The sequence below is a fragment of the Acipenser ruthenus genome, chromosome 42, assembly GCF_902713425.1.
Source record: "Acipenser ruthenus chromosome 42, fAciRut3.2 maternal haplotype, whole genome shotgun sequence".
Lineage (NCBI taxonomy): Eukaryota > Metazoa > Chordata > Actinopteri > Acipenseriformes > Acipenseridae > Acipenser > Acipenser ruthenus.
Window position 1 is genome coordinate 9,856,564 of NC_081230.1, and position 27,370 is coordinate 9,883,933.

General features: G+C 39.8%; 2 protein-coding genes across 3 annotated transcripts in view; both read left to right on the plus strand.

Annotated features, from left to right (window-relative positions):
* The window catches only part of LOC117962250 (homeobox protein Hox-D3-like), a 76,048-nt gene that overhangs the window by 33,567 nt on the left and 15,111 nt on the right, over nucleotides 1-27,370 (plus strand). The window contains exons 2-3 of one of the 2 annotated variants that reach the window (XM_059011703.1): nucleotides 56-87; nucleotides 10,148-10,338. The gene's annotated coding sequence lies outside the window, so the exon portion shown is untranslated. The remainder of the gene's footprint in view (nucleotides 1-55; nucleotides 88-10,147; nucleotides 10,339-27,370) is intronic. The other variant, XM_059011702.1, reaches the window with a different exon arrangement.
* Nucleotides 10,504-12,081, plus strand: LOC117967058 (homeobox protein Hox-C4a-like). Its single transcript, XM_034914176.2, has 2 exons — nucleotides 10,504-11,116; nucleotides 11,687-12,081. The coding sequence occupies exons 1-2, from the start codon at nucleotides 10,657-10,659 to the stop codon at nucleotides 12,055-12,057; spliced, it is 831 nt and encodes a 276-aa protein (XP_034770067.2). The 5' UTR covers nucleotides 10,504-10,656; the 3' UTR covers nucleotides 12,058-12,081.

Sequence of the window (27,370 nt, forward strand, 5' to 3'; positions counted from 1 at the left end):
AATGCGTGTGCGTGTGCGTGTGCGTGACTGACACTATCTGCTCCTTCTTTTACAGGTAAGGGAGGACGGAGATGGAGAAACGCCACGGTAAGTAATTAAACAAGCCGGCTGTGGTAATATAGCCCTGACACCCCCCCCCCCCCCAAACCCCCCCAAACCCCCCCAAACCCCCCCGTCTCACACGGCCAGTGCAGCCAGGAGTCGCGCTTTCTACTGTTTCATCCGGACAGAGATGGCAGTATACTCCGAAAATAAACACAGAGGCATGCAAAAAAAAAAACCAACAATTAGACCTGGAACTGTCCAAGCAAACCAACATTGTTATAACCAACGTGTGTCGCCCAGCTTTCTCACTGGAGTGGGGTGGTTCTGTGGTGTGCAAATGTATCCGCATGTGACGTTTATATCCTGTATATATTTACCTCGGGGTGGGGATTTCAGTCTCCCGGTCAGTAAATCGGCACTATAGAAACAATAGGCACTCGTGTGTGAAAATGTTAGACCGCTTTGTGCTTTAATTAGGCGTCTTAAACAACTTCTAAAAAGTCTCCTGCGTTTGATCATGTGTGGCTCTGTGTTCCTTTTCTCGTACTGTTTTTAATTAGTTGCATGTGTGCCCTATTAAGGTAATCAAGCGCAAGTTTCTGTACAGATCAGAGCTTGTGTGTCGTTTCAAAACACGGGGATCTATTTGTAACACCACAGGTATGCAGCGGGTGTCCCGTACGCGGGGTTGCACAGCGCCCTGCATCCATTCATAATTTATTACTATTATAAAACCTGCAGAAACTTCAGTATCCTTCCCACCTCCGCTCAAAGTGTCATACAGCGTCCCTGAATTGCGCGTTTCATAGGCAGAGAAAGCGATAACTCACAGACACAATGGTGCAACAGTCCAGCAGGGTTGTGAATTGACAGAAGATACAAAGATTCATCGTTTTATTTGCAATACAAATATCTGTAGAATTCGTGTCCTTTTCAAATTCAAATTGCCTTAAAATGCAATTATTTTTTTTATTTTTTTATTTAAAAAAAACCCTGGAATTGGATTTTTAGTTTTGATACTTTAGCAATACTGAAATGAAAATGTGACACACGATTTCTTATTAGGATCATTATTATCATAATGATAATCATTATGTTTATTAGTAGTAGTAGTAATAATAATAATAATAATAATAATAATAATAATAATACTCAGATATTGCAGTAGTGATGCTCATCTGTTCTTGTAAAAAGATGATAATCTCTGACAGAGATATATAACGATCCTGAAGGTATTTTCATACTTTTTATTTATTTATTTGTTTGTTTATTAATAATTGCTTTTCCTCAATTCAACCTGAAGGTCCTGTTGCATCCAAACGAGGCACACTATCTATTCCCTGAAGTTTGAAACCTGAACACTCGAAGTTTGACGCTCTTTAAATGTTCCTATAATGCGATTCAAACCCGATTGAAAATTGATCAAACAAGCACACGCACCCACACACACGAAGATAAAGAAGACGAACGCCAGCAATCTGCACACAATCCCGGCTTCTCCTGCCTTATTTCTGGGTTAATTGTGCAGCGTGCGTGTATGCCTCGATCATTTACAGTTGCAATTTGTTTCTTTATTGTTTCCACGAAGAATAACGCATTCCTTTACCATACCAAACGTTCCGAATATGATTCGTGGAGTTTCGAACCCCCTAAGGATCTATTCGATCGAATGCTTCTGTTCGGACAATGGCATGTAACCACATATTTTTCAGTTTCTTAAAACGGTTCTAATGTAGTATCTAAACACAACGACGGATTAATGTCTTTTTTTATATGAAAAAGGAAAACTGCTGTGTACCATAAGGTGTAAAATCAAAAAGAAAAGGGGAATTTAGGTACACAAAAATGTGAAGAATTGATAAAAAAATCTATTTTATCAGGACGTTATATATATATATATATATATATATATATATATATATATATATATATATATATATATATATATATATATATAAATTCTGCAGCGTCTGAACCTGAATCTTCCGGCAATCCTTGAAACTAGCAATCTACTTTTTGTAAATACTTTATTAATTATAAATGTACATAGAAAGATAATCCATGCATTACAAAATCAATAAGAATGAATTACAGGTCCTTAAAATCCCATCTGAAATAAATTAGATCCATCTATTTTTATTTTTATGGATGTAGACAAAAGGTTGAAATGATTTAAAAACAAGAATTTATTTCAGAAATATATTAATAGATAAATGTATTATCCGAAATATTTTTAAAATTTTAAATTTTGCTTATTTGCATGGAAAGGAAAACAGAGAGGGAATGAAAAAAAAAACCTAAGGGAAAATTGAAATGCAGAGGTTCACCAATTAGTGTGTCCCAGCCCTGCTTCAGTAATAAGAACAACTGATTTCTTCTCAGTTTTGAATTGATGCTCCGAGCAGAGCTCTCTGCACCATTCCCTGGATCTCTCTCCAGCTTCTGCTGCTGCCTTTGGGGCTTTGACTAATGACCGCTGCAAGCAACAAAGCCGAGAGAATTTAAATAGAGAGTGCTGTAACATACTGCACACGCACACACCGCAACAGAACCGCAGCGACTGTGTAAGAACCTGACAAGGTATATCAACAAAAAGGTGCCCCGCTATCCTCTACCCAATAACCCCTACCCCCTACCCTTTACCCTTATCCTCTACCCAATAACCCCTACCCCCTACCCATTACCCCTATCCTCTACCCAATAACCCCTACCCCCTACCCTTTACCTGCTATCCTCTACCCAATAACCCTACCCCCTACCCTTTACCTGCTATCCTCTACCCAATAACCCCTACCCCTATCCTTTACCTGCTATCCTCTACCCAATAACCCCTACCCCTATCCTCTACCCCTTATCCCTTAACCTTTAACCCTATCCTCTACCCAATAACCCCTACCCTTTACCTCTACCCAATAACCCCTACCCCCTACCTGCTATCCTCTACCCAATAACCCCTACCCCTATCCTCTACCCCGTATCCCTTACCCTTTACCCCTATCCTCTACCCAATAACCCCTACCCCCTACCCTTTTCCTGCTATCCTCTACCCAATAACCCCTACCCCCTACCCTCTACCCCTACCTCTACCCCCTACCCCTACCCCCTGCCATCTATTATTTATTTCTTAGCAGACGCCCTTATCCAGGGTGACTTACAATTGTTACAAGATATCACATTATTATTACATACAATTACATTATTTTTTACACATTATTGTTATTTTTTTTTTTACATTCAATTCCACATTTATACAGTTGGGTTTTTACTGGAGCAATCTAGGTAAAGTGTCTTGCTCAAGGGTACAGCAGCAGTGTCCCCAACCGGGATTGAACCCACGACCCTCCGGTCAAGAGTCCAGAGCCCTAACCACTACTCCACACTGCTGCCCTATACCTTTCACCCCGTACCCTCTATCCCTACCTCCTACACCCTACCCTTTACCCCTACCCTCTATCTCCTATCTTCTACTCCTACCCCCAAACCCCTACATCTACCCCTACCCCCGACCCCCTACCCTCTCCTCCCTGCCTATTTCAATGAGTGCATGATCTCTACAGTTTAGCTGTAAGCTGTGCTTTTCTTGATCTGACAGATTACCCGAGTCGTATATTAATATACGGTTAGCTGTTTATTGTAACGATGGACAGTCGAGTTAAGCCCTCACCAGTCCTGTAGGTTCTGCATATCGCATCTTCATCCCTAATCTGAAGACTTGGATTCTTTTAATTCAGTTTTATTAAGATGCCATACGACGCTTTATTTTACTTCAATTTTTAGTTCTGATGAGAAGTAAATTTCAAAGCAAAGTGAAATCTACATTCCATCCTTCTTCAATGGAATTAGTTTATCTAACAAAATAAAATAAAAAATACTACAATTCTAAACGTGTTATTTATTCATTTCGCCCATAGCTCTGCCCAACCAGAACCAAGCAAGAGAAGTAGTTTATCATTCAGAGTTATAAAAGGTCGTTCATATAGTGTTTACAAATGACTCGTATTATCTTGGATACTGAAGGATAGCAATCTGTTAACTGACTAGTAATCAGCCCCACGCTCTTCTATCATGGCACATACTGAGTATTTATTGATTAAGAAACAAAGGTAGAATTTAAACCGAGGACATATGCACTGAACAAATACCATTGCTTTGTATATTTCTCTCACTTACAAACTCACACACCCAAAAAAAAAAAAAAAAAAATCAAAATCCGACCTTGGATCCTTTCTTTCATGCCAGTCACTCAATCCAACAGCACAATTTAAAACACAATACCCATTGTCTTAAAAAAATGTAATTAAGATATCGGTGGAGACATCACAAAGCATTAGTTTTTTTTTGTTTTTTTTTTCTTATGAATAAAATTCAGTTTCCTCTTCGTGAAACTGTTCTGCACTTTAAAGGTGACCCCAAACTTTATCGATATCGTGTTTTAACATCTGTGAAATCAGTGCATATGGTCTATCCTTGCACAGCAATAGCCTATACCTGTATTTAGACCTCCGTGGATACTGGAACCACATTTGTAATGGCTTGTTTAACGTCACTTCACGTTACTGTTTATCTATCTATCTATCTATCTATCTATCTATCTATCTATCTATCTATCTATCTATGTGTGTGTGTGTGTGTGTGTGTTCAGATGTAACATGAAAACGTGTTGAAGTTTTGCTTTCTTTGTATCTTATTTCAACGTGGCTATCGAAGCTTTTTTTTTTCATTCAGGCAAACCCAACTCCCACAATTACAAAACAGAACAGAACAGACAGATTCAAGGTGATTTTTACCGCGTCACATAAACTATTATTTTGCAACACCGACAGTGTAACCTACAGATTTGAATGTTATAATCAACGTGTACGTGTATCTGCCACTGAAAAAAAACGAAAGATACAGCTTTTAAAAGACATTTTCATTAACAAGTGCAAAATTAATAATAATAATAATAATAATAATAATAATAATAATAATAATAATAATAATAATAATAATAATAATAATAATAGAGTCAAGCTCACCAGGTTGTTCTTTTATCAGTACGCCACTGCTAAACAACGCATTTTCATAACAAGGCAACGTGTCAAAAATAAATCAAAACCGATTGTGAGTGAAATGAATACTGGGGGAGACCACTGAGACTCGATGAAATGCCTTATGTTGTTATTATTATTATTATTATTATTATTATTATTATTATTATTATTATTATTATTATTATTATTATTCATAGTCTTGTTTAAATTCAAAGGTTCTTGGATACCATTAGAAACACTCCGTGCTTATTTTGAAGCTCTTGATGCAGGTTTTGTATGGGAAATATGGTCCAGTACCATGAGCTTTAAGATTCGACTAAAGATGCATGGCAATATGTAATAATACAATATGATATGTGATCCATTGCAATATGTCACATATAGGAATGGCCGGATTTTTTTTTTTTAATGAAATCACATTTCTTTATGCTGCTTCATGCAGGAATTAAAAAGTTAAAAGCTGGCCGGGCTGATGTTGAGTCGATAAACATACAAAAGACAAGAATCCAGTTAGTGATGTAATTGTAGATTCTATATGGAAACTAAATAATTCCAAATCCTACCGAATATTAACGTTAATGCTTGTGTGAAGCCAAGTTCTGGGGTCCCGTTTCAAACGATATGGGGGTTCAATAAAAGATGGTGATTAGTGAAAGGGGGGTTCTTGAACAGACATTTGGTATAAAAAAATAAGACAGAGCGAGAGAGAGAGAGAGAGAGAGAGAGAGAGAGAGAGGAGGGCGGAAAAAAAGAACAATTTTTCCAACATAGAAATGAACCATCACATTAGTGGGATGGTGGGTTTCATTTTTTTTGCTTTCCCCGTTCTACAGTATAACTAGTTATTGAACTAGCGAGAAGATCTAAAGGCCATTTGTGGGGGAGAGACACATTTCAATGGAGTTTCTCCATCAATAACTCGCTGGCAGTGACCTATTGGCGCGAGTCAAACAAGAAGGGGTGAAATTCAGGTCACGCCGTCTAAGCAATATTAAAATGCGTTCACTCCAGAATGGGGACTTTTTCAACAGATTTCTGCAGAGGGGGTGGGATGGGGATGGAGGGGGGTGTGCAATCCTAATAAGAAAAGATCGGGAGGGGGGGGGGGTGGCGGGTGGGGGTCTCAGATAGTAAAACGAAAAAGGGTGTAGCGATACACTATTTTAAATTATAAAGTAATCAGAGAGAAAACGGATAAACCCGCATCGACGATACAACACGCCGGCACTAGCGGCTTATTTAATTCGTTTAGCTTGATTTATCATTCCGGAGGAGGGCAGCGATTTGTAGGGGGGGGGGGGGGGGGGTTGTGGGGGGATCAATTAAAATTAATGTATGTATTTCAAGAAAGAAGGGGGGAAAGTAATGCCATTTTGTGATCTAAGATTAAGAAGGAGAGTTTGCAATCAGAGAATGTCTGAGTATTTCAGTGTCTTATGAGTAGGTTTATATATATATATATATATATATATATATATATATATATATATATATATATATATAATCTATCTAGAGAGAGAGAGGCAGAGAGAGAATATGTGTTTGTTTTTATGTATAGAAAAGCCACACTATCCCATCATTATATATATATATATATATATATATATATATATATATATATATTATATATATATATATATATAATTTGAAAGAAAAATCTGCTTACGCTACAAATAATTAATCAAATCTAAAATGATATGCTATAGGCTACGACTAAAACACAAATAGATCAATAGCTAAATAAACAAATAAAATACGATAGGGAAAGGGGCACTGAGAAGGACCGTGTTTATGTGGCCCGCTTGCATGAATAGACGCAGCCCCTCTAAAAGGTGGTTCGTTTCTGTGTGCAATGCGCAGATTGCTAATGGTTGGAAGTGCAGGTTACTGAGCGGTCAGTATGGTAACGACTCGCACAATGAACCCGGGGGAACAAAGCATTCAGATTTTTCTTGTGTACTGTCACAGAGGCGCATTGTATACCCTCTATGGGCGAAGGGAATAATGTTTGTGTTTCATTTTTTCGTTCTGATCAGCCTTTTAACTCTGTCGCACGTGGCCATATCATATATATTGAGAGGGGGGAACACTCAGAGTTCAAACGTTCTGATTCTATTTAAAAGATTAGAAAAGGGAACACTTCTGGGTTATTTTAGAAGCATTCCCAATAAAAAAAAAGTGTTATTTTTATTATTATTATTATTATTTGTATTTCTTTCTTAATATATCGATCTACAATTGTATAGGGTGAGGGGGAAGTCTAGTATTAAAAGAGAATTGTAGCAGTTTTTATTTATTTTGTTTTAATTGTATAATTTATAGAGCCTGATGTGGATTTTGAAGTCGGTGGTGAATTCGTTATCGAGGGCAATGCAAGCAGCCGGGTTATTGCACAGTATCTGAGGGCGGCAGCTCTTTAACTGCGGAGTCATTTATTTGTTTAACTGACATTAACGCCGGGCAGCGTTTGTAAAATTGCTAAAATATTTTAGCGTTCCGGCAAAGGTCGAGGTGACAGCGTTTTGAACCCGCTTGCTATAAATCTGCGCTCATTGGATTGCTTGTACAACAAGGCAAAGTGTAGTTAATGTAGGATTTTAGAGTCGTATACGCCATTTGCCAAAACTCTAACAAACAGGTTTATTGATTGCGAGATTTATTTATTTATATATATATATATATATATATATATATATATATATATATATATATATATATATATATATATATTGCTAGTGTGTCATGTGTACAAACACTGATCTCAAAGCCTGTTTAGTATGCTGCTCGTCGCACTATTGTCACCGAACACCACAAAGCTTCAGTCAGCAAACATTTGCCGTTGTTTTATTTATATTAGTGGTTTTCTTTTTTTTTAAAATATGATATGCAAATTAATACTCAACAACTAGACTGCACAAAGAATGCAGTAATATTTATTCTTGGAATTATTAATAATTGTGATCCATGTCTGCGTCATGAAGATTATTACATATTTAAAATTCTACCTTAGACATTATATATATATATATATATATATATATATATATATATATATATATATATATATATATATATAAAGTTCGAACCGCTGTTATGTGTATAGGAAGCCTTAAAGTATGCGAAAAGAGTTTATTTACGTTTTGCTTCGGCCATAAATCAGGGACAACGGGCTACCCTGGTTTTTGTCAATTTGCCAAGATATTAAAATTGTAAAATGTGCTTCCTTTCCTGTTTATTTATTGATTGGTTGATTTATTTAACCACCCATATAGTCCTTTTGGAAATAATTTAAGGATACCGGTTATTCGCAGTCATTTAGAGTCCAATACAGCTTTAACAGAAGGCTGAATTAAACACGTATTTGCAAGACTTTTTAAACTAGTGTTTATTTGTTAAACATTACATTAAAATTGTTTCACGTGTAAAAATCTGTTTTAAAAGTACAACATAGGGTGGACTTTTATAACAACAGATATTATTATTTATTTATTTATTTAGTAGACCCCCTTATTCAGGGCGACTTACAATTGTTACAAGATATCACATTATTTTTTACATACAATTACCCATTTATACAGGGGTTTTTACTGGAGCAATCTAGGTAAAGTACGATCCTCCGGTGAAGAGTCCAGATCCCTAACCACTACTCCACACTGCTGCCCGGACATGTTTAGATGTTCAATATTGGAAAATTATTAGAAAACTTCCAGTTTTTTTTTTGTTTTGTTTTGTTTTTTTTATCACAGTGTATAAATATACAAAAATACACATTTTATAACAGGTAGTGTGCTTTATCCACAACTTTCAAAGCGTACCATAAAACTCACGAGTCGTCTATCTGTACCCTGTAGAACCGAATTTGTGTTAAAAAGTAACAATCGCAAATTCGACTCTAGGGGAATACATCGTCGATTCCTAAACAACACCGCTGTGAAAGTTGTCTACAAAAAAACTCAACTCTTCCAATGGTTTGGACGCATTGCCAAGTGCGTTAAAAGTATCATTAATAATATACAGAAGTCTATTTTCACACACAATAACAAAACCAGAACGTATTAATATTGCCGATTCAAACAGTGATCTGCAATAAAGCGAGTCGCATTTAGGTTAAGGGTTATGTTTGTGTGGAGCAAAGAAAACATACGAGGCACATGGACCCGTGAAGCATTGTAAAGAGAAAGGGAACGTCCCGGGGAAGTGATTTACTGCCTTTTTACAGCCCAATAAAACGCAGCCATTGAGCCAAAAGTGCTCGACATTGCTGGCCCGCTCGCTCTCTGCAATAAATAAAACACCAACAGCTAACTTCATGTGTCGCTTTTATTATTATCCAATAAAATATGACAAAGCAATGCTGGACGTGATTTCAGAATAAGACTGTGTATGTTGCAGCCTCCACCCGCGCCTCTCTAAGTAGCTCTTTCCCCCACACTCTCATAATATAGCTATTTCAATGCGTTTATTAATCGTGTTTATTTTTTCAAGATGCGGATGATTAAAAGCGATTCCATTATTCTTACAGGGGACCGACTCGTGTATTTCCAGCATGCATGTATATGTTTTTAATATTAATTTTGCATTATTATAATTCATATATATATATAAGGACAATGATGCCAAACACCAAAGGGATAAGAACGTCTAACCTAATTTAAACTCCCCGTGGTTACGTCTTAATTTAGAATCCTTTTGTTGTTCTAAATTGGGAGAGAATGAAAGATGCGCAGCTACGTGCTTTTTAGAGCAGCTGTATCTAATGCAAATAAGCGAGACATCTCTCAATTAAAACCGAATGCCAACGTTTCAGCAATATGGCTGCAGATTTATTGGGTGAATGACATTCCTGTTACAATACTGTTCCAAGCCACTTCTGAATAGCGCGACTGTGTCGAACCCAAACACAGAAGTGAGGAATGCAAGTAGTCCTCAGTGACACACCACTCTGTACCACAAACGTGAAGACATTCAATATTATATGTATGTCGCCTTTATGTCATTGTTATTGGGGTTTAAGGATATAAACTGATTGTCTAATTATTTCCACTGATTTTTTTCTTCTTTTTGTTTAGGATGCAAGCGTGTATTACCAGGATTCAGTCTCCAAAAAGATGCCGGATGATGCTTTTGTTTCGGAGCGCAAGTCTTTCGATCAAGAGCATCCTATTTCTGGACGGGAGCTGAACAAGTTTTTTATTTTTCCACCTCTACCTGAGTAAGACTCAAGACAGCAACGACTGGCAGCCCCGTGAGATACAGTAAGGTTACTATCGTGCTTCTTTATTAATGGAGTTTTTATATCATTATCCTAACCCAATTATGTTGTCCCAGTTTCATAGAACACACACACACACAACATCACACACACACACAAACAAGGAGGGGGGGGGGGGGGGGGTCGGGGGGGGGCACATTTTGAATAAACCTTTTGGTTCCTTATCCGGGGACTAGCTCACTCGTCGCCATTGGCCAGTGGAATCACGTGGTAAAACTAACTTTACAGGGTCGCTAGCTAGTAGGAGGGATTTATGGAGCAGAAAAACGACAAAGCGAGAAAAATTATTTTCCACTCCAGAAATTAATGATCATGAGTTCGTATTTGATGGACTCTAACTACATCGATCCGAAATTTCCTCCGTGTGAGGAATATTCGCAAAACAGCTACATCCCCGACCACAGCCCCGAGTATTACAGCCGGACAAGAGGGGACCCGGGCTATCAACATCATCACCAGGAGCTGTTCCCTCCACGGCCAAGCTATCAGGATCGTCAGTACAGCTGTGGGAGCATCCCCGATCCGGAGAATCCAACCGCGCACCAGCGGGGGCATGGACACCCCCCAGCCGGGCACCTCCTCGCTGCAAAGCCGCAGGCAGCCCCTTGCGAGTCAGCAGCTCCCTTGCCCAATACCCCTGCCACCCCATCGCCCGCACCACCACCTCCCTCCTGCAGCCAGGCAAACCCGGATCATCCGAGCACCACCGCTTCCACCAAGCAGCCTGTAGTTTACCCTTGGATGAAGAAAATCCACGTCAGTACCGGTAGGCAACTTGTGTGTGTTTCCTTATCCCTGCTCCCTCTCTCTCTCTCTCTGTCTCTCTCTCCCTCCCTCTTTTTTTTATTTGGTCGCTGTCTTCTAGGCAGCCCCTGTTAGATACGAGAGGAGCTCTTTTGAAATAGCACAATTGAGCTGGATTTACGACTCCGAAGTGGTAATTACACCCACCATAAATTTTATGTCTGAGAGTATTCTGGGCAGCCCTAGCCATGTGGCTGATTTTGTTTTGTATGAGAGAGAGAGGGAGAGAGAGAGAGAGGGAGAGAGAGTGAGAGTGAGAGAGAGAGAAGATATTTTAAAAAAAAAATCCCAACTCAAGCTTTGTAATGCTACATCAATAATTCAGATTTTCAAGTAGGGAAAACCTCCCCAAAAATATAGGCGTGCCACAGCTCCATTATAAAGCATTTCGTTTTGTTTTCTGTGTATTATTTCCCCACTTTTCCTTAATCTCAACTCACGCCAGTCTTTTGCTTTTTTCCCTTCTTCTATTTCTCCTTCCTCCTCTTCCTCTTCCTCCTTCTTCTTCCCCTCCTCCCTCGATCCTATCCAGTGTCTCCCAGTTTCAATGGAGCGGAACCAAAGCGGTCTCGGACTGCTTACACCCGACAGCAAGTCTTAGAATTGGAAAAAGAATTTCACTATAACAGGTACCTAACGCGGCGGAGACGCATCGAGATCGCCCATTCCTTGGTGCTTTCCGAAAGGCAGATCAAAATCTGGTTTCAGAACAGGAGGATGAAGTGGAAAAAAGATCACAGGCTACCCAATACCAAAGTCAGATCCTCGGCTTCTTCGGGTTCAACTACCGCCACGACCGCCGGGTCGTCTGTCACAGCTGCTGCCGCTCCCAGTGTCTCTGCCACGGAAGAACTCTCACGGCTCACCGCTCAGGAGCCAGCGGAAGATATTACAAGGCTATAAAAAAAAAAAAAAAAAACACACACACACAGGCAAAAATAACTATACTCAGAAAAACAAACAAAGGACTCTGGTTATTTATAGAATATAATATATATTTTGGTTCTTAGTTTTCTTGTGCGTAAAAAAAAAAAAAAAAAGATATCTTCCTGAGATCAATTATGTATATAAGAGAATGCATGTGTGATACTTGCATGGGTGGAGGCGAATACTTGTAGTTTATTATTATTATTATTATTATTATTATTATTATTATTAAGCCGTTTCAGAGGTTTTAATTTATTTTTTGAGAAGTCCGTGTTGTGAAGAATACGATGAATGGACATATAATAATTATGGAGGGTTTTTGCAGGATTCTATATATGAAAACAAAATGCACAATGTAGTTTTTATGTCAGAAACCAACAACAAAAAAGATAGGCTAGCGATGAAGCGTGTTTTTTTATTTTTAATGTGAAAGGAAATGATAAAAAAAAAAGCTCTTAAACGTATTTGTATTTATTTGAAAAAAAAAAAAATATTGTGACTATTTGGCGTCCACGAAAAAAAAAAGTGAAGTAGCTCGTTCTGTGGTGATGCAATTGTGTTTTAGACGGATTCTACCCAATCATTGTAAAATGCAATAAACCAAGTTTAGTGTATCTGTGATAGTGCTCAATAAAACAGTGAGTGTCTAGTTTTACACAAGCTTGGTTGCTTATTTCCTTGTGCAAGGACCCTAACACGGTGCTTGTATTGTTGTTTTATTTTTATTTGTATTACTATTAGGGGCTATCAATACACTCGCTTGTTAACTGAATCAATTTACTGCAAGGTTAACGTGCGATGGGAGGGTGTAAATGGCCGGCTGCAATAACATTAAAAATCATGTCGCAATTAGCAGCATAAGGTCGGTTTTACAAGCTGCTATGATTTAAGCGTGGTGGCAAATGTAAGGTCGAGCGACTGCCAAGTGTCTAGAGAAATAGAGGCGACCAAAACACAACAAGGTCTCGCTTAAATTAACAGCAACGCTAGCTGTTAAAAATGTCACTTATGTAAAGCTATTGCACAATGTTATATATATATACAGAGATAGATAGATAGATAGATAGATAGATAGATAGATAGATAGATAGATAGATAGATAGATAGATAGATAGGACTGCGTTTTCCATTCAACTGAAGAAGGATTTGTAGTCTGAAACGTCCTGATATAATTGATATATATATATATATATATATATATATATATATATATATATATATATATATATATAATTTGTTTTTATCAATTATTCACATTCTTGTACCTAATGACCTTTTCTTTTTGGTTTTGGTCCTTGTGGTACACAGCGTTTTCCTTTTTCATTTTTTTTTACTTGTATATACATATATTTTTATTATTGTCTTACAAGAAACAGTACTAATGATGTGATATTAACCTGTGTGACATTTATCTTGGGTGTTGGGGGTGGGGGGGGGGGGGGGGCTTATATTGAAAACATTTAAAATGAACAGCAATTCACCTCGACTGTGTAACCCTGTATGCGAGACGAGAGCGTGTATCTGCAACTGCAGTTCAGTGATTTTTTCAAAGGGGGCACTTCTAGACAATGTCTTCTCCTTCTGTCTCTCTTTAGGCATGGAGGAGCGTTTCGTTATGATACTGCTGTCTGTTGTTATGTTTTTTTTTAAATATACTAATAATACGATCATTATTATTAGTAGTAGTATTAGTAGAATTAGTATTAGTATAGTTTCGCCCCACACACGTAACAATGCAATGTGAAAATTGCAGGTAGTATGGATGCAAGATGTTTAATAGACCGAGTCCTGCTCCCATCAGTAATAAAGCGCGATGGAAATTCATGTAAATCTGTTGTTAATGAAATAACTCCCCTTACAAGTTTGTTTATCTGAACATTGAAACTTCTGTAAAGAAAGAAAGCTGGTCGCAATTGCTTGCTTGATTCTAATGAGCATTTGGTCTAGGACCATTATTAGGGCTGTAGGCAATTCATCACAATCCTTTTTTCCCCTGTCTTTAATAACCCCCAGGTCGTCCAATTTCAAGTCGATTGGGGTTACATAAAAAGAGATCGCTAATCCCTATGCATGCTAACACGCGTGTGTTAGAATGTTTTACTGTTTCCTCCTCCATAAGAAAACATGCGATTATCAAAGCAGCCCAATAACACCAGTGACTAGGAAAGGTTATTCAGATTTCCCAGGGCAAAACCATATGGATTTATTGAAACACATTCTGTGGCAAAATAAGTGTGTGGTGTAAACTTAAAACGAAAGATATTTTAAAACGATTGCCAATATTATTATTATTATTATTATTATTATTATTTTTATTATTATTATTATTATTATTATTGATAGTTGTTTTTTGTTATAAAATATATAAATATATGCATATTTTGTCTGTCTCTCTCTCTCTCTCGTCAAAATCTTTTTTTTTAAAGCGTGCAAAGCACCAACTAATTCTCCCTTTTCATCTTAAAGTACTATACAGTAAACAAATGCATTCCTAGCAGCAGTTTTAGAAAAGCGTCAATATTTTTATTAAGGGCATCGTTTAAACTCCAGACGGGGGATCCGAGTTTGAGCAGAGAAACGTCAAGAAAACTTTTCAATACAAAAGTGCGATCGAGGTCCTTGCTGAATATAAACCAGTGTCTGAGGGTCTGGTTTGAATGCGATAAAGACTTTGGATTCCTAGGTAGAAGAGCACAAAAGAAACAAGTATTTGAGACCATTAATCACGTTGGTCAAGTGTATAGGCCTGCGTTTTTATTAAATTAATTTGCGCGCTATATATAGGCCCTCGTAAATTAAAACCCAGCTTGTGCAAATGGAAAAGCAAGTACCATTAAGAGAAAGTTATTTAAAAAAAAAACTTCTATATTGATTTTGCATTGAGTGCAAGAATTCAGCAGCAGTAGTTTATAATTCTGTATACCCCCTTCCCTCCCTCCCCGCGTTTCTGTCTCTTGCTCGGACGTGACATTCAGAGTAATGAATTCATTACAGCAGGACAGGGTAGAAAAATGAATGCGCCCCCGCCAGGAGCGGGCATCTCTGCGTTCCCATCTATACCTCCTGTCGCCCGCATGGAGAGACGCTGAAAGGCCGCTTCTCATGGAAGTTCGGGAAAGCGGCGAGAAAGCCGGGTTCAGGGAAAGGACACATTTTCTGTCCCATTAACTTGATTTCAAACGGGATGGCCGACCTTTAAACCCTGGTGACCCGCCTGCGTTCTCTCAACGTGTACCTTCTGTGTGTGTGTGTGTGTGTGCGCGCCGCAATACATTTCAGGGGTCCGCGGCAGTCCTGTGCCTTTTGTAGATTTTGCCATAGCAATGGGGATGGGGTGACGAGGTGGGGGGGGGGGGGGGGGTTTAAGGGAGCTTAATGCGTGTTATGGCATTGTGTCCAACCAAAATGACCAGATAGCCTATGAAAGCGAGCGTACCGGGGTGAATCAGCGGACACCCCCCCCCCCCCCCCCCCCCCCCCCCCCACCTCCCTACCCCCCTTGCTATGCGCCCTGTAGTTGTAGTCTGTGAAGCATTTTGTAACGGTTTTTCTTTTTCTATATAGTCTGGAAAAGGCTTTCCTATGTACACACAGCTCGGTTGTAAGTAGACTAGATTCTTGCTGATGGGAAATGACTAAGTGACACTTCTAATTCGTTAGTTACGCAGAGCTCGTTTAGGAAATTATGGGGTAGAGGGGTGGAGGGATACATGATAGATTTTTTAGCAGGGCTATAAGATTAAAGTGGGCAATGAAAAGACCCGTTGTATAATATTGTGTAGTGGAATCTATTTCTCAAAGCATTGTTCACCTGCCGTGGTCTGATTTATTTCATCAGGAGATAGCGCCCTCGTGTTAACACACAGGTGTCTATGCATGTCAAACGATATTCACATTTCAATAGGAAATAGTTTAGAGATTGTTAGATTTGTAGCATTCGTTCGTTTACACGCGTGTTTACATCACATTCACACTTAATATAGGGTTGATTTGATACAGCACTTACAAGCAATACAAACCAAAATACTGTCATAAAAACTGTCAACTCGGTCGAAGCATATTGTAATGCATTAGACAGCTGAATATGGAGTTATATTATTATTATTATTATTATTATTATTATTATTATTATTATTATTATTATTATTAGTAATAGTAGTAGTACTTCTAGCTAAACCATTCCACAAAGCAAGACCACACACACACACACACACACACACACTCCCGCTAGCTCCAGTTTTCTCGAGTGCTGTGTTTGTTTTACTCTGAAGGAAATTTTAATTTGCCCGGTTTCTTTATGTGAATTACGATTCTAGAACCGTAACTGCCAAACGAACACGGATGTAAGTCATATTTATTGTGACGTCGTATATCACCATCTAGTGATGTGGTTTGCAGCGCGGCCTACTCTGTCGCGTTGATTTATTTTATTAGGCAAGAAACCAAACATGTCGGGAGTTTGTGTGTGAAGCTCGGCGTTTCCTCTAGGCCGCTAAACAGGGTGGTAATAAAGGAGCTCGCTTTGATTCAAGGATGCATTGCCCTGCACTGTGAGGGCGCTCCTTATAAGCCCTCAGTCATCTTTCTGCTCTGTGCTAACTGCATTGATCCCAAAGGTGAAAACATTACGTTAATACTTGTGTCCCCTGCACTTTACAAAATATTACTGAGAGAGAGAGAGTCTGTAATTCATTTAATTTTCAGTTGAGAATTAAAACTAAAATAAATACTAGTTTAATATTTCAAAACCAAGTAAACTTCATATATATATATATATATATATATATATATATATATATATATATATATATATATAGTTAGATCGACTTTTATAGTTTTTTCAAAAAGTAATGTATTTAATGAGATCTCTTAATGCTTGCATATAGATAGATAGATAGATAGAATTATTGTTTTACCACCTAAACAATTGTAACCATATATATATATATATATATATATATATATATATATATATATATATATATATATATATATACGACTTTTTGTCTATATCCTTTATGATATGACACAGAATTATGTCCTAGGTTTATATGCACTCAGATGCTTGCTGAGAGTGCGTTGCAGGTGTACACAGAGATGTCTGTGCAGAGGTGTCTATAACTAGGGAGGGAGCTGGACTGAGACCCGCTGTTTTGTCTGTTTGAGAGCTTTGCTGTATAGATTTGAAGAGGGGTCGATACAGTGTTTACTTGTAGGTCAGTGGCTGGCATTAGAAGGGTCACGACCCAAGTTTAGACACGAAGGTACTCGAGTGTTTTGTTGAGAAGAGTATAGACTGGCGGTTAAGCCTGGGGTCTGTTGTGTTTAGAGATTCGGGACAAAAGCTGCACACCTCGGCCCATCGACTAGTGCCTTCGTGTACAGGAAGCATCGGGGATGCGTTAGAGGCTGGAGCGTTAAATCTGAAATTGTTTTGACCTTAAACCACAATGGAAACAATAGTAATTTGCATGGTATGCCGCTTTGGTTTCCTCTCTCCCTTTCGTCTTTGAAGTTGTTATCAACGTTTAATCGTGGAAATATCGCTTTGATGAAGAAATTGCCGCTCACGGCCCTGTTTGTTTTAGTGGAATTATTAACTTATAACGATGTGTGGGTCCGATAGGGGCTAAGCAATTTCTACAGCGACGGCTAAATATAGGCCTACTTTTAAACTCCGAGAATTGTTTCCTTTATTTAATGTACTTTAAAAACTGAAACCCGCCTTGAGCGAAGCGTGGGATCGGTATTCTGACTGCTGGCCTTTTGCCAACTGCTTGTAAATTCTATACCTGGCAATTCACTCAGCCATTATTTACTACCGTTTCCCACAAAATGTAACCCGAGGAATATTATTACACCACAATTGCCGCGCAGGGGCACGGAAACTTGGCATTACATTTATTAATGCCAAGCTTGATAATAGAGAGAACTCTATCGACGCATCGAGATTCTATTTCGAGCGTTGTGTGTTCGCAACATTCTTTCACGTCTGACAAGGTGGACCGTCCATAGTAATTATAATTCTTACTTCGACTACACATGCTTTGCTTCCCAATGTTTCTGCCTTTATCAAGGGAAGGCGTGTTTGAAACTAAACCGTGGAGGTACTGCTAGTCCCTGGTAACTACACATACTTCTTTCTATTTAAATCTATTAATGTTCTTGTGATGTAAATTACTACAGAGTTTTATATAATACATAATACTTACCATAGCCAACATTGCAAGATGAAGTATGCAACTAAAAATAGGTTTAAAATCTGAGGCATAATAAACACTTGCTTTGCAGTGTGCACACTGACTACAATACTGGTGTTCTCACAAAGAAAATGTGGCGTCATTGAGGTTCTGTAGGCAGTAATTCAGCTTATAACAATCTTGTCATTTTTATATAGACTGTATAGAATTCTCTCTTGTTGTATCAGAACCTTGCGATGCCCTTTAAGAGAATCGTAAAGCGATTGAATGTATCTAATGAGAGCTCTTAATGCTTCAGTGCCCTTTATATAGATAGCTAGCCAGACAGACAGATAGATAATACACAGTTCTGTATACAAGTACCATTGGGTGCATGCCACAGCCTTGTGGTTCAACGATGCTTTTTTTTCTCTAAATCCTAAGCAAATTCTATCGAATGCATGCATTGCTGATCTCGCAACCTACCTCCCCCCTTTATCTGGGTAAGACGCATGCTTCATTCCCGAACGCTTGGCTGAGCAGTATATATTATACCAATGTGTCTGCAATGGGATTTTTTTCATGTACAGCATTAGTGAGATCCCATTTGAAAATACCACTTTGAGAAAAGAAAAATAAGACAACGCTCTACTGTTGACAAAACTCAACTGGTTGAAATGAATGGTGATACACAATTCTGATTCGATGGCAAAGTTTTGCTCAACGATGTATCTGAAAGTGGGGTCAGTTTTCAGCTTATGGTTGCATTGAATGTGTCTGAAGAGAACATCTCAAAAGGATGTTGTTTCTCAAAAATGACGCAGAAGGGTCCAGCAGTTTATACCTGATACGTGCACGTGCTTTAAACAAACTTTCTTATGACAATGCTAGATAATCGTGTGGATAATTGCATGAATACATTAGACACAGGGCCATATTTTCAAAGTGTTTTCTCCATTCTTTAATGGACTCCTTTTTTTAAAAAAAAAAAAAAAATTGAGCAAACAAAAACACACTGAGAGTGCTTGAGAGGGTTTCGAATATATACCATTTGCTTGTTTCTAGTTTCGTAAAAATGCCCATCTGTTTAACCTCTTTGAAAATATGGTCCATCATGTTGGATCGTGGAATTAACAGGATTCTAATTGAGTGTGCTATACAAACAGCAGGTCGGTCATTACATTCAAAAGAAACCAGAAAATAAATAAATGCATAAATTAATTCCTATCAGATAGGTGTGTATGTCCGAATGGAAACAGTACACGCTGAATAAGATGTAATTGTATCCTGGACAATGTACGTGCTGTGCAGCGGTCTTTGCAATGTGCAGAATTAAGACTGGGCTATAGTCGCGAGTGGTCTGTTTTCATTCAAACCACTTGCTATTGTTTCTGTGTCACGACAGCTTCCGATATCACCTCTTAGTATCTCTTAATTTCTATCTGCATCCCCTGTTTTCTGAAGCCAGGCACGTGCTTTCGGATTTTATAATCCATTAGCCCCTCATTATGATCCATACTGCGCAAGCGCGTCAGTGCAATTCTGGCGCTGTATGATTGGCAGGAGTTTTTAAAATACTGCGACACGCGCTTTCAAGCTACTTGGAGCGGCGCTGAGGTCTAATTGTCAAAGTCTCACAGTAGCTGGCATATTATTTCCAATAAAAACTACATCTAATATGCAAAAGAACGTGCACCCCAACACGAATTGTACGCGGTCCCCTGTCACGCCTTGAGCGGAGGAGAGGCGGGCAGAGTTGAAGTAGAGGTCGGGGCTGCCATTGAAAAACGACTCCTCGGTGTACGGGAGCCTAGCGGGAGCAATGCGGTCTAATCTGTCCTCCCTTCTCCGTATCCAACCTGCCAGTACATTTTAAACTCGTGTACCTCACTTCAAAAACAAAAAAGTTAGCATCATTTTTTTTTTAATTTGTGGGACACGTATGTCCCTTGTAACAACCCCCTCAGATCTAGCAGCATTGGATCCTGTTTGCATTTATTTGCCCACCCTCGGCCCCAAACTGCCTCACCACGCCCTGCCATAACACGGCGCCAGAGCCTCATCTTGAAGGGTGAGGACGCAGGGAAAAAGCAACGCCCCTCCGGTCAGTGCTCTGGGGTCACAGTGCACTAGGATTGGAACTCCTCCTCAGAACGCTCGGTGTCGCAGTGTTCTTAGAACATTCAGCTGTGAGTCACCCTGCAGCTTTCAAAAACGTTTTTTTCTACCATGTTATCTGAAGAAAGCGGAAACGTTGTGTAGCTAATTATTAAAACTACAGCAGTGAGTTTTTGGATTAATTACAGTAAAATAGCCACCGCAGAATTAAGGCCGTTTATTGCTCCAGTTTGAGTTTGCTCATATTGACGTCAATGTGAAGTCACACCAACACAGTATTCCATATTAAGAAGCCAACAGCAATGCCAAACTTGTTAAATCACCCCCTTTGATAATACTAACGTGCTATAATCTACAAGCCCTGTGAAAACTTACATATAAAAGTCTCTTCTGAATTCTAAGATTTATCACTTAAGGCTATTGGTCAACTTATTTTATATTTGCCCTCAATTAATATCTGTGTGAGAAAAGTGATCGCTGTGTTTTAATTTGTAGTAATACAAAAAAATGGTTCCACTAAAGCTATTGGTTAGAGGTCTGTGGTCGTTAGACGTGGATTTCTACAAAAAGAACGGTGAGGTGGGCGTGCCCATGTCTGTGACGTAACCAGTGTCCGTGTTCAGACAGGAACAATGCTTAACTAAACTCGGAGTACCTCGGGTGTGCAGTTCATACAGGTGAGTGCTCAGTACCTCAGGTGTGCAGTTCATACAGGTGAGTGCTCAGTACCTCGGGTGTGCAGTTCATACAGGTGAGTGCTCAGTACCTCGGGTGTGCAGTTCATACAGGTGAACTCTGAGTACCTCGGGTGTGCAGTTCATACAGGTGAGTGCTCAGTACCTCGGGTGTGCAGTTCATACAGGTGAGTGCTCAGTACCTCGGGTGTGCAGTTCATACAGGTGAGCTCTGAGTACCTCGGGTGTGCAGTTCATACAGGTGAGTGCTCAGTACCTCAGGTGTGCAGTTCATACAGGTGAGTGCTCAGTACCTCGGGTGTGCAGTTCATACAGGTGAGCTCTGAGTACCTCGGGTGTGCAGTTCATACAGGTGAGTGCTCAGTACCTCGGGTGTGCAGTTCATACAGGTGAGCTCTGAGTACCTCGGGTGTGCAGTTCATACAGGTGAGTGCTCAGTACCTCGGGTGTGCAGTTCATACAGGTGAGCTCGGAGTACCTCGGGTGTGCAGTTCATACAGGCGAGTGCTCAGTACCTCAGGTGTGCAGTTCATACAGGTGAGCTCGGAGTACCTCGGGTGTGCAGTTCATACAAGTGAGCTCCGAGTACCTCGGGTGTGCAGTTCATACAGGTGAGTGCTCAGTACCTCGGGTGTGCAGTTCATACAGGTGAGCTCTGAGTACCTCGGGTGTGCAGTTCATACAGGTGAGTGCTCAGTACCTCGGGTGTGCAGTTCATACAGGTGAGCTCGGAGTACCTCGGGTGTGCAGTTCATACAGGCGAGTGCTCAGTACCTCAGGTGTGCAGTTCATACAGGTGAGCTCGGAGTACCTCGGGTGTGCAGTTCATACAAGTGAGCTCTGAGTACCTCGGTGTGCAGTTCATACAGGTGAGCTCTGAGTACCTCGAGTGTGCAGTTCATACAGGTGAGTGCTCAGTACCTCGGGTGTGCAGTTCATACAGGTGAGTGCTCAGTACCTCGGGTGTGCAGTTCATACAGGTGAGCTCTGAGTACCTCGGGTGTGCAGTTCATACAGGTGAGTGCTCAGTACCTCAGGTGTGCAGTTCATACAGGTGAGCTCAGAGTACCTCGTGTGTGCAGTTCATACAGGTGAGCTCCGAGTGCCTCGGTTGTGCAGTTCATACAGGTGAGCGCTCATTTGAATGTCCTAAGTCCACACCATCCATTTTAGCCACAACAGACTAGTAATAATATACAAATTGAAAGCTGTCTGGTCTACTGGCTATACCCACAACTCTAGAACCTGTGTTATTTCAAGACATTTTAATGTGTTTTTTTCATTTTTGTTGGTTTTCAACAAAGTCTTTTATGAATAATAAAAAAAAGCCCAAATAAATAAATAAATAAATAAATAAATAAACAAATAACAAAACCATCTCTAATATGTCCAGTCAACGGACCAACAAAACGTGGTCTTAGCAGTGTGGTGGCCTTAATACTGAAGATCTGTTAACAGTGAAGGGAGCTGACCTTTAAGTGAGGCGTCACTGTATACCACGATGGGAACGACACAGGCTCAGTTTAATCAAACTAAAAAAGCTGACTGATAGAACAAAGCCATGTAAAACAGAGAGATCGGAGGGCTGAGGTTTTTTGCTCATTAGAAATGTCACAGGTTTGAATTCAGCCTCGCTGCTAAATTGTGCCCTAGCTTCTACCAGAGACTGCCGATTGACCTTCAAGTCTTTTCAAACCCATTACCGGTCTTGAATGGAGTAATTCACCATTAAAAAGAGCCCGTCTGGGGGAGCTCGCTGAGTTCAGCAGCTGGGCAGCCCTGCCCTTGACCGGGTTTAATGAGACTGCTGTAGAATGGGGTCAGGGATATCAAACTACTTTCTATGTATAGATTTGTTTTTCTTGCGCTGTAAAACGGGTTGGTTTTACAATAAAACAGTCCAGTGGACTGGGGAATCGATAAGCTATCAGTTACATAATATTATTATAAATCAATTATTCATTTAGCAGAAGCTTTTATCCTAGGGGGTGAACTATGCATCACAACTGCTGCTGCAGAGTCACTTCCAACAGGACCTCCTTTGTTTTGTGTCTCATCCGAAGGACGGAGCACAAGGAGGTGAAGTGATTTGCTCAGGGTGACACACACAGGGAGTCAGTGGCTGAGCTGGGAGGGATTGAACCTGGAACATCCTGGTATCAAGCCCCTTTCTTTAAGCACCAGACCCCCAAGCCTACAATAAAAAAAACTGTCGCCCATTCCAAAGAAATTATGCGTTTACATTCATTGTAACTAAATGAAACGCAAAACGTACACAATTGTCTTGTCATTATTATTATGATTATTATAAGGTATTTCATTCCGAGATCATTTAAAGACATTTAATGCCATTGTCTAAAAGAATATCTTAGACTATCCTCGGTTTTTTTTTTTAAACAAAGCTCCCATTATGGTTTAATTAAAAGCTGCAACCGTAATTAAAAACTGTGGCTTAGAGAGATTCACAATCAGAGGCAATAAATGAGCTCATTGAAATCCACCACTTCTGAAACAGCAAATTACACTTTCATTTAATTACAGTTCATTCCAATTCCTCCTTTTTCTGTCTATAAAGAACGACGCTTTCTAACTTGTTTGAGATTTGATGAACAATCCACTCCTAAAACCATTAAAAACAAGTTGGGTGGTTGGTTTGTGTTTTAAAATGATACATTCCTGACTGAGTCCCTGTGTCTAATGTGTTGAACACAGACCCAGGTCATCAAAAGGTCACAGGGATATTAGACTGCGTTTTAACCCCTGAAGGGACAGAAGGAATCGAGCGCTGGCTGTTCAAACGTTTTCTTCTTAAAACACATTCGAGAGCGACTCGAGCATCACGAGGAGGAGACTGACCATTCGGACAACCGGATCCAACCCGTCAGTACGTCAGTTGAAACCCTGTTCCGTGCAAAACCTCATTGCAATAAGAAAGTTAGCATCATGTATATTTAAATATATTTAAAGTATTTGGACAGAGTTCTGGCTTGGCTCCACCACTGCTTTAAGGGAACAATTGTCTAATTCCACAGATCAACCTTGGCCTACCTTATCCTCAAGGTATCATCACCCTTATAAAAAGCCATAGTAAAATGATTATTATTTATTTATTTGGCAGACGCCTTTATTCAAGGCGACTTACAGGTTTTACAGGGCAGTAAAGGGTTACAATGCAAACTTCATATTTAAATACAGTGTAGTTTACAGTGAGTGCAAATCATGATACTACTAAAGTACAGTATGAACTAGGACACAGCAAGTTATGATTACAAGAAGTTATATCTACAATGACATACAACCAACTTCTTCCGGTCCAATAAAGTCCAAAGTTGACCCATTTGGTTCTGCAGGGCTCAGAAACCCTCTTCTATAAGTGTGTAGCTACCCTTTGCTCAACCCTGTCACTTATTGACTCTTGCTGCATAGTAGCGCTAAGGGCAGGTGTGGGTTATCAAGAGATAGGCAAGTACAAAGGACGATTAGGGGAATGCACACACTGTCAATTACACACAGTGTGGGATTATCACAATATAATCCAATCAGGGTCGAGGTCAATTCTCGTTTTCTATCCCAATTTCCACTTTCCTTTTGAAAATCAATTCCAATTCCAATTCCCCTTCCCTTAATCAATTCCAAACACATCATTGATCACAATTGCAATTAGGCAGCATTCTGTTAAAATGAGCTTCTCACAGGCAGTGAATCACTTCAATTGAAGCCGCTGTTTGTCAATTAAATTGTCTTCAAATGAAAGTGGTTAAAGAATCGCAACAATAATTAAGTCTAAAATATCAATTCGAACCCCCACCTTAAATCAAACTCTTCTAGACTGAATACTAGCTGAATGTCCCCTGCAGTCCATTCTACTCACATGCTAATATAAGCACCATCAATGTAATTTTCAACACTATTAGGATTCAATATGAAATGTGGTCTCACTTTCCTGACAGCAGCTTTTAAAAAAGAACCAAAATAACAAAAGCAAACTTCACTGGCAAGCAAGCCGGTTCAGAACAGAGACTCTGGAGTTTACCTTGTGATCTCCATGGGCCACATCTGGAGAATACTCCAATCTGTTTAATATTTAACCTGTGTTTAAAATATGAGTCACTGCTTGAAACCATCGAGAGCTGGAGAGAAGGCGAAGGGGTAGAGATCAAAGCAAGTAAAAAAAAGGGTTAGAACCCCAGGGGTCCATTCCAATTCCAATTTCCTTTTTAAAATCAACTCCCAATTCCAATTCCAATTCCAAGTGCCCTTTAATCGATTCCAGCACATCACTGTTCCAAATTGCAATCAGCAGCATTCTGTTAAAATGGGCTTCTCGCAATGGCAAGAAATGACTTCAATCGAAGTCTCTGTTTGTGAGTCAATTAAACTGACTTCAAATGAAAGCGGTCGAAAAATCACAGTTATTATTATGTCTGAAAAATCCACTCCAATTCCTTTGAAAGGAATTGCAATTGGGAATTGATTTCAAAAGGAATTGGAAACTGAACTGGAACTAAAAAAACAGGAATTGACTCCTATCCTGGTGAAGCACTGCATACTTGAATCTCTGAGGTGACTTGCATACAGGTGGTTAAGAAACATTGCCAGTGCTACAAACAGCTGTTTTGAATTCATAAAGCAAAATGCAGGGTGAATTCTAACTTGACCTTATCATGGGTTGACACACAGACCCCAAGCTTTACGCTTGTTTGTCGAAGGAAGGTCCTGCTAAGAATGTGTGGGTTTTTTTGGATATTTTGTTTCTGCAAACACCCGCATGTCACCCCACACACCTTCTTTTGTCCCTGCAGGAATCATTCATGCAAGATGACAATAACTCGTTTCAGGTTCCTGCCTGAGAAGACAGGAGCTTTTGTTGCTTGTAAAATGTAGATGCACTGGCATGAAAATGTGTGTGTCGGGGGGGTGGGGGGTAGACACGAATGAACAAACTCAAACCATCGTGAAGCAAGAACAGAAAGGTTGGTCGCCTGTCGTCACCTCTCTGGGATGAGAGGTTTGAGTTTACTTGAACCGAGGGAGGGAGAAAGGGAGGGAGAGAGGCAGGGCTTTAATCCAGTTCAAAGCACATTAATCAAATTAGACGTGTCTACTGTAGATCTACACAGTACACTGTGAGCACAAAAGTAAATGGGGCGTGGAAGTCAAGTGTGTGTACAAGGAGAAAGAAGGGAGGGGGCATTCGACATTGTAGCAAATACAGAGGAACCTCAGTGTTACGAACACCTTGGGGAAGCAGGCTGCTCATAGGTCTGAAATGTCCGTAATGACAAAAAAATACGTAATTGGGCTGTAATCGATCAGTTATATGGGATAATCACAACTGTGATTGCACGGGTGTGCCACAGTTTAACTAGAGCTACAATTGCCTTGCAACTGCAATTCATTACGAGCTGCACAGCCCCAGCTGGCATTGATCCCAGCTCTGGTCCCCACCTTTCAGTCCTTAACCAACCTGCTGCTTCCCACAGACGGCTCACACGCTTTGCATCCCAAAGACAGTGCTGAGCTGGAAGGGCAGGTGTAACAGACTTCATCCAAGCAAGACGCCCGAGAGCCGTTCTTGAAGCAGGAGCTGCTCTTCAGTTCCAGTCTGTAACATCAACCAGATCGTCTTTACTGAAGGAAGCGCAGCAGCATTGAGTGACCTGCCCCTGTGGGAGGGGAGGCGATCACTAAGTGGGACTTGTGCAAAAATAAATACTTGCATATAAGAACATAAGAAGAACATTAGAACGTTTACAAACGAGAGGAGGCCGTTCGGCCCATCTTGCTCGTTTGGTTGTTAGTAGCTGATTGATCTCAGAATCTCATCAAGCAGCTTCTTGAAGGATCCCAGGGTGTCAGCTTCAACAACATTACTGGGGAGTTGGTTCCAGACCCTCACAATTCTCTGTGTAAAAAAGTGCCTCCTATTTTCTGTTCTGAATGCCCCTTTATCTAATCTCCATTTGTGACCCCTGGTCCTTGTTTCTTTTTTCAGGTCAAAAAAACAATGACTCGCTGAAAGCTGTTTGTACTACATTCTCCAGTCTTAAACACGTTTTTAGTTTTGCTTTTGGAGAAGCAGGTGGCTAATTGAAACTAAACGCAAAGCTGAGCTCAAACGTGTATTACCTCATTCAACACATGCGCTCGCGCTCGCGCTCGCTCTCTCTCTCTCTCTCTCTCTCTCTCTCTCTCTCTCTCTCTCTCTCTCTCTCTCTCTCTCTCTCTCTCTCTCTCTCTCTCTCTCTCTCTCTCTCTCTCTCTCTCTCTCTCTCTCTCTCTCACACACACACACAC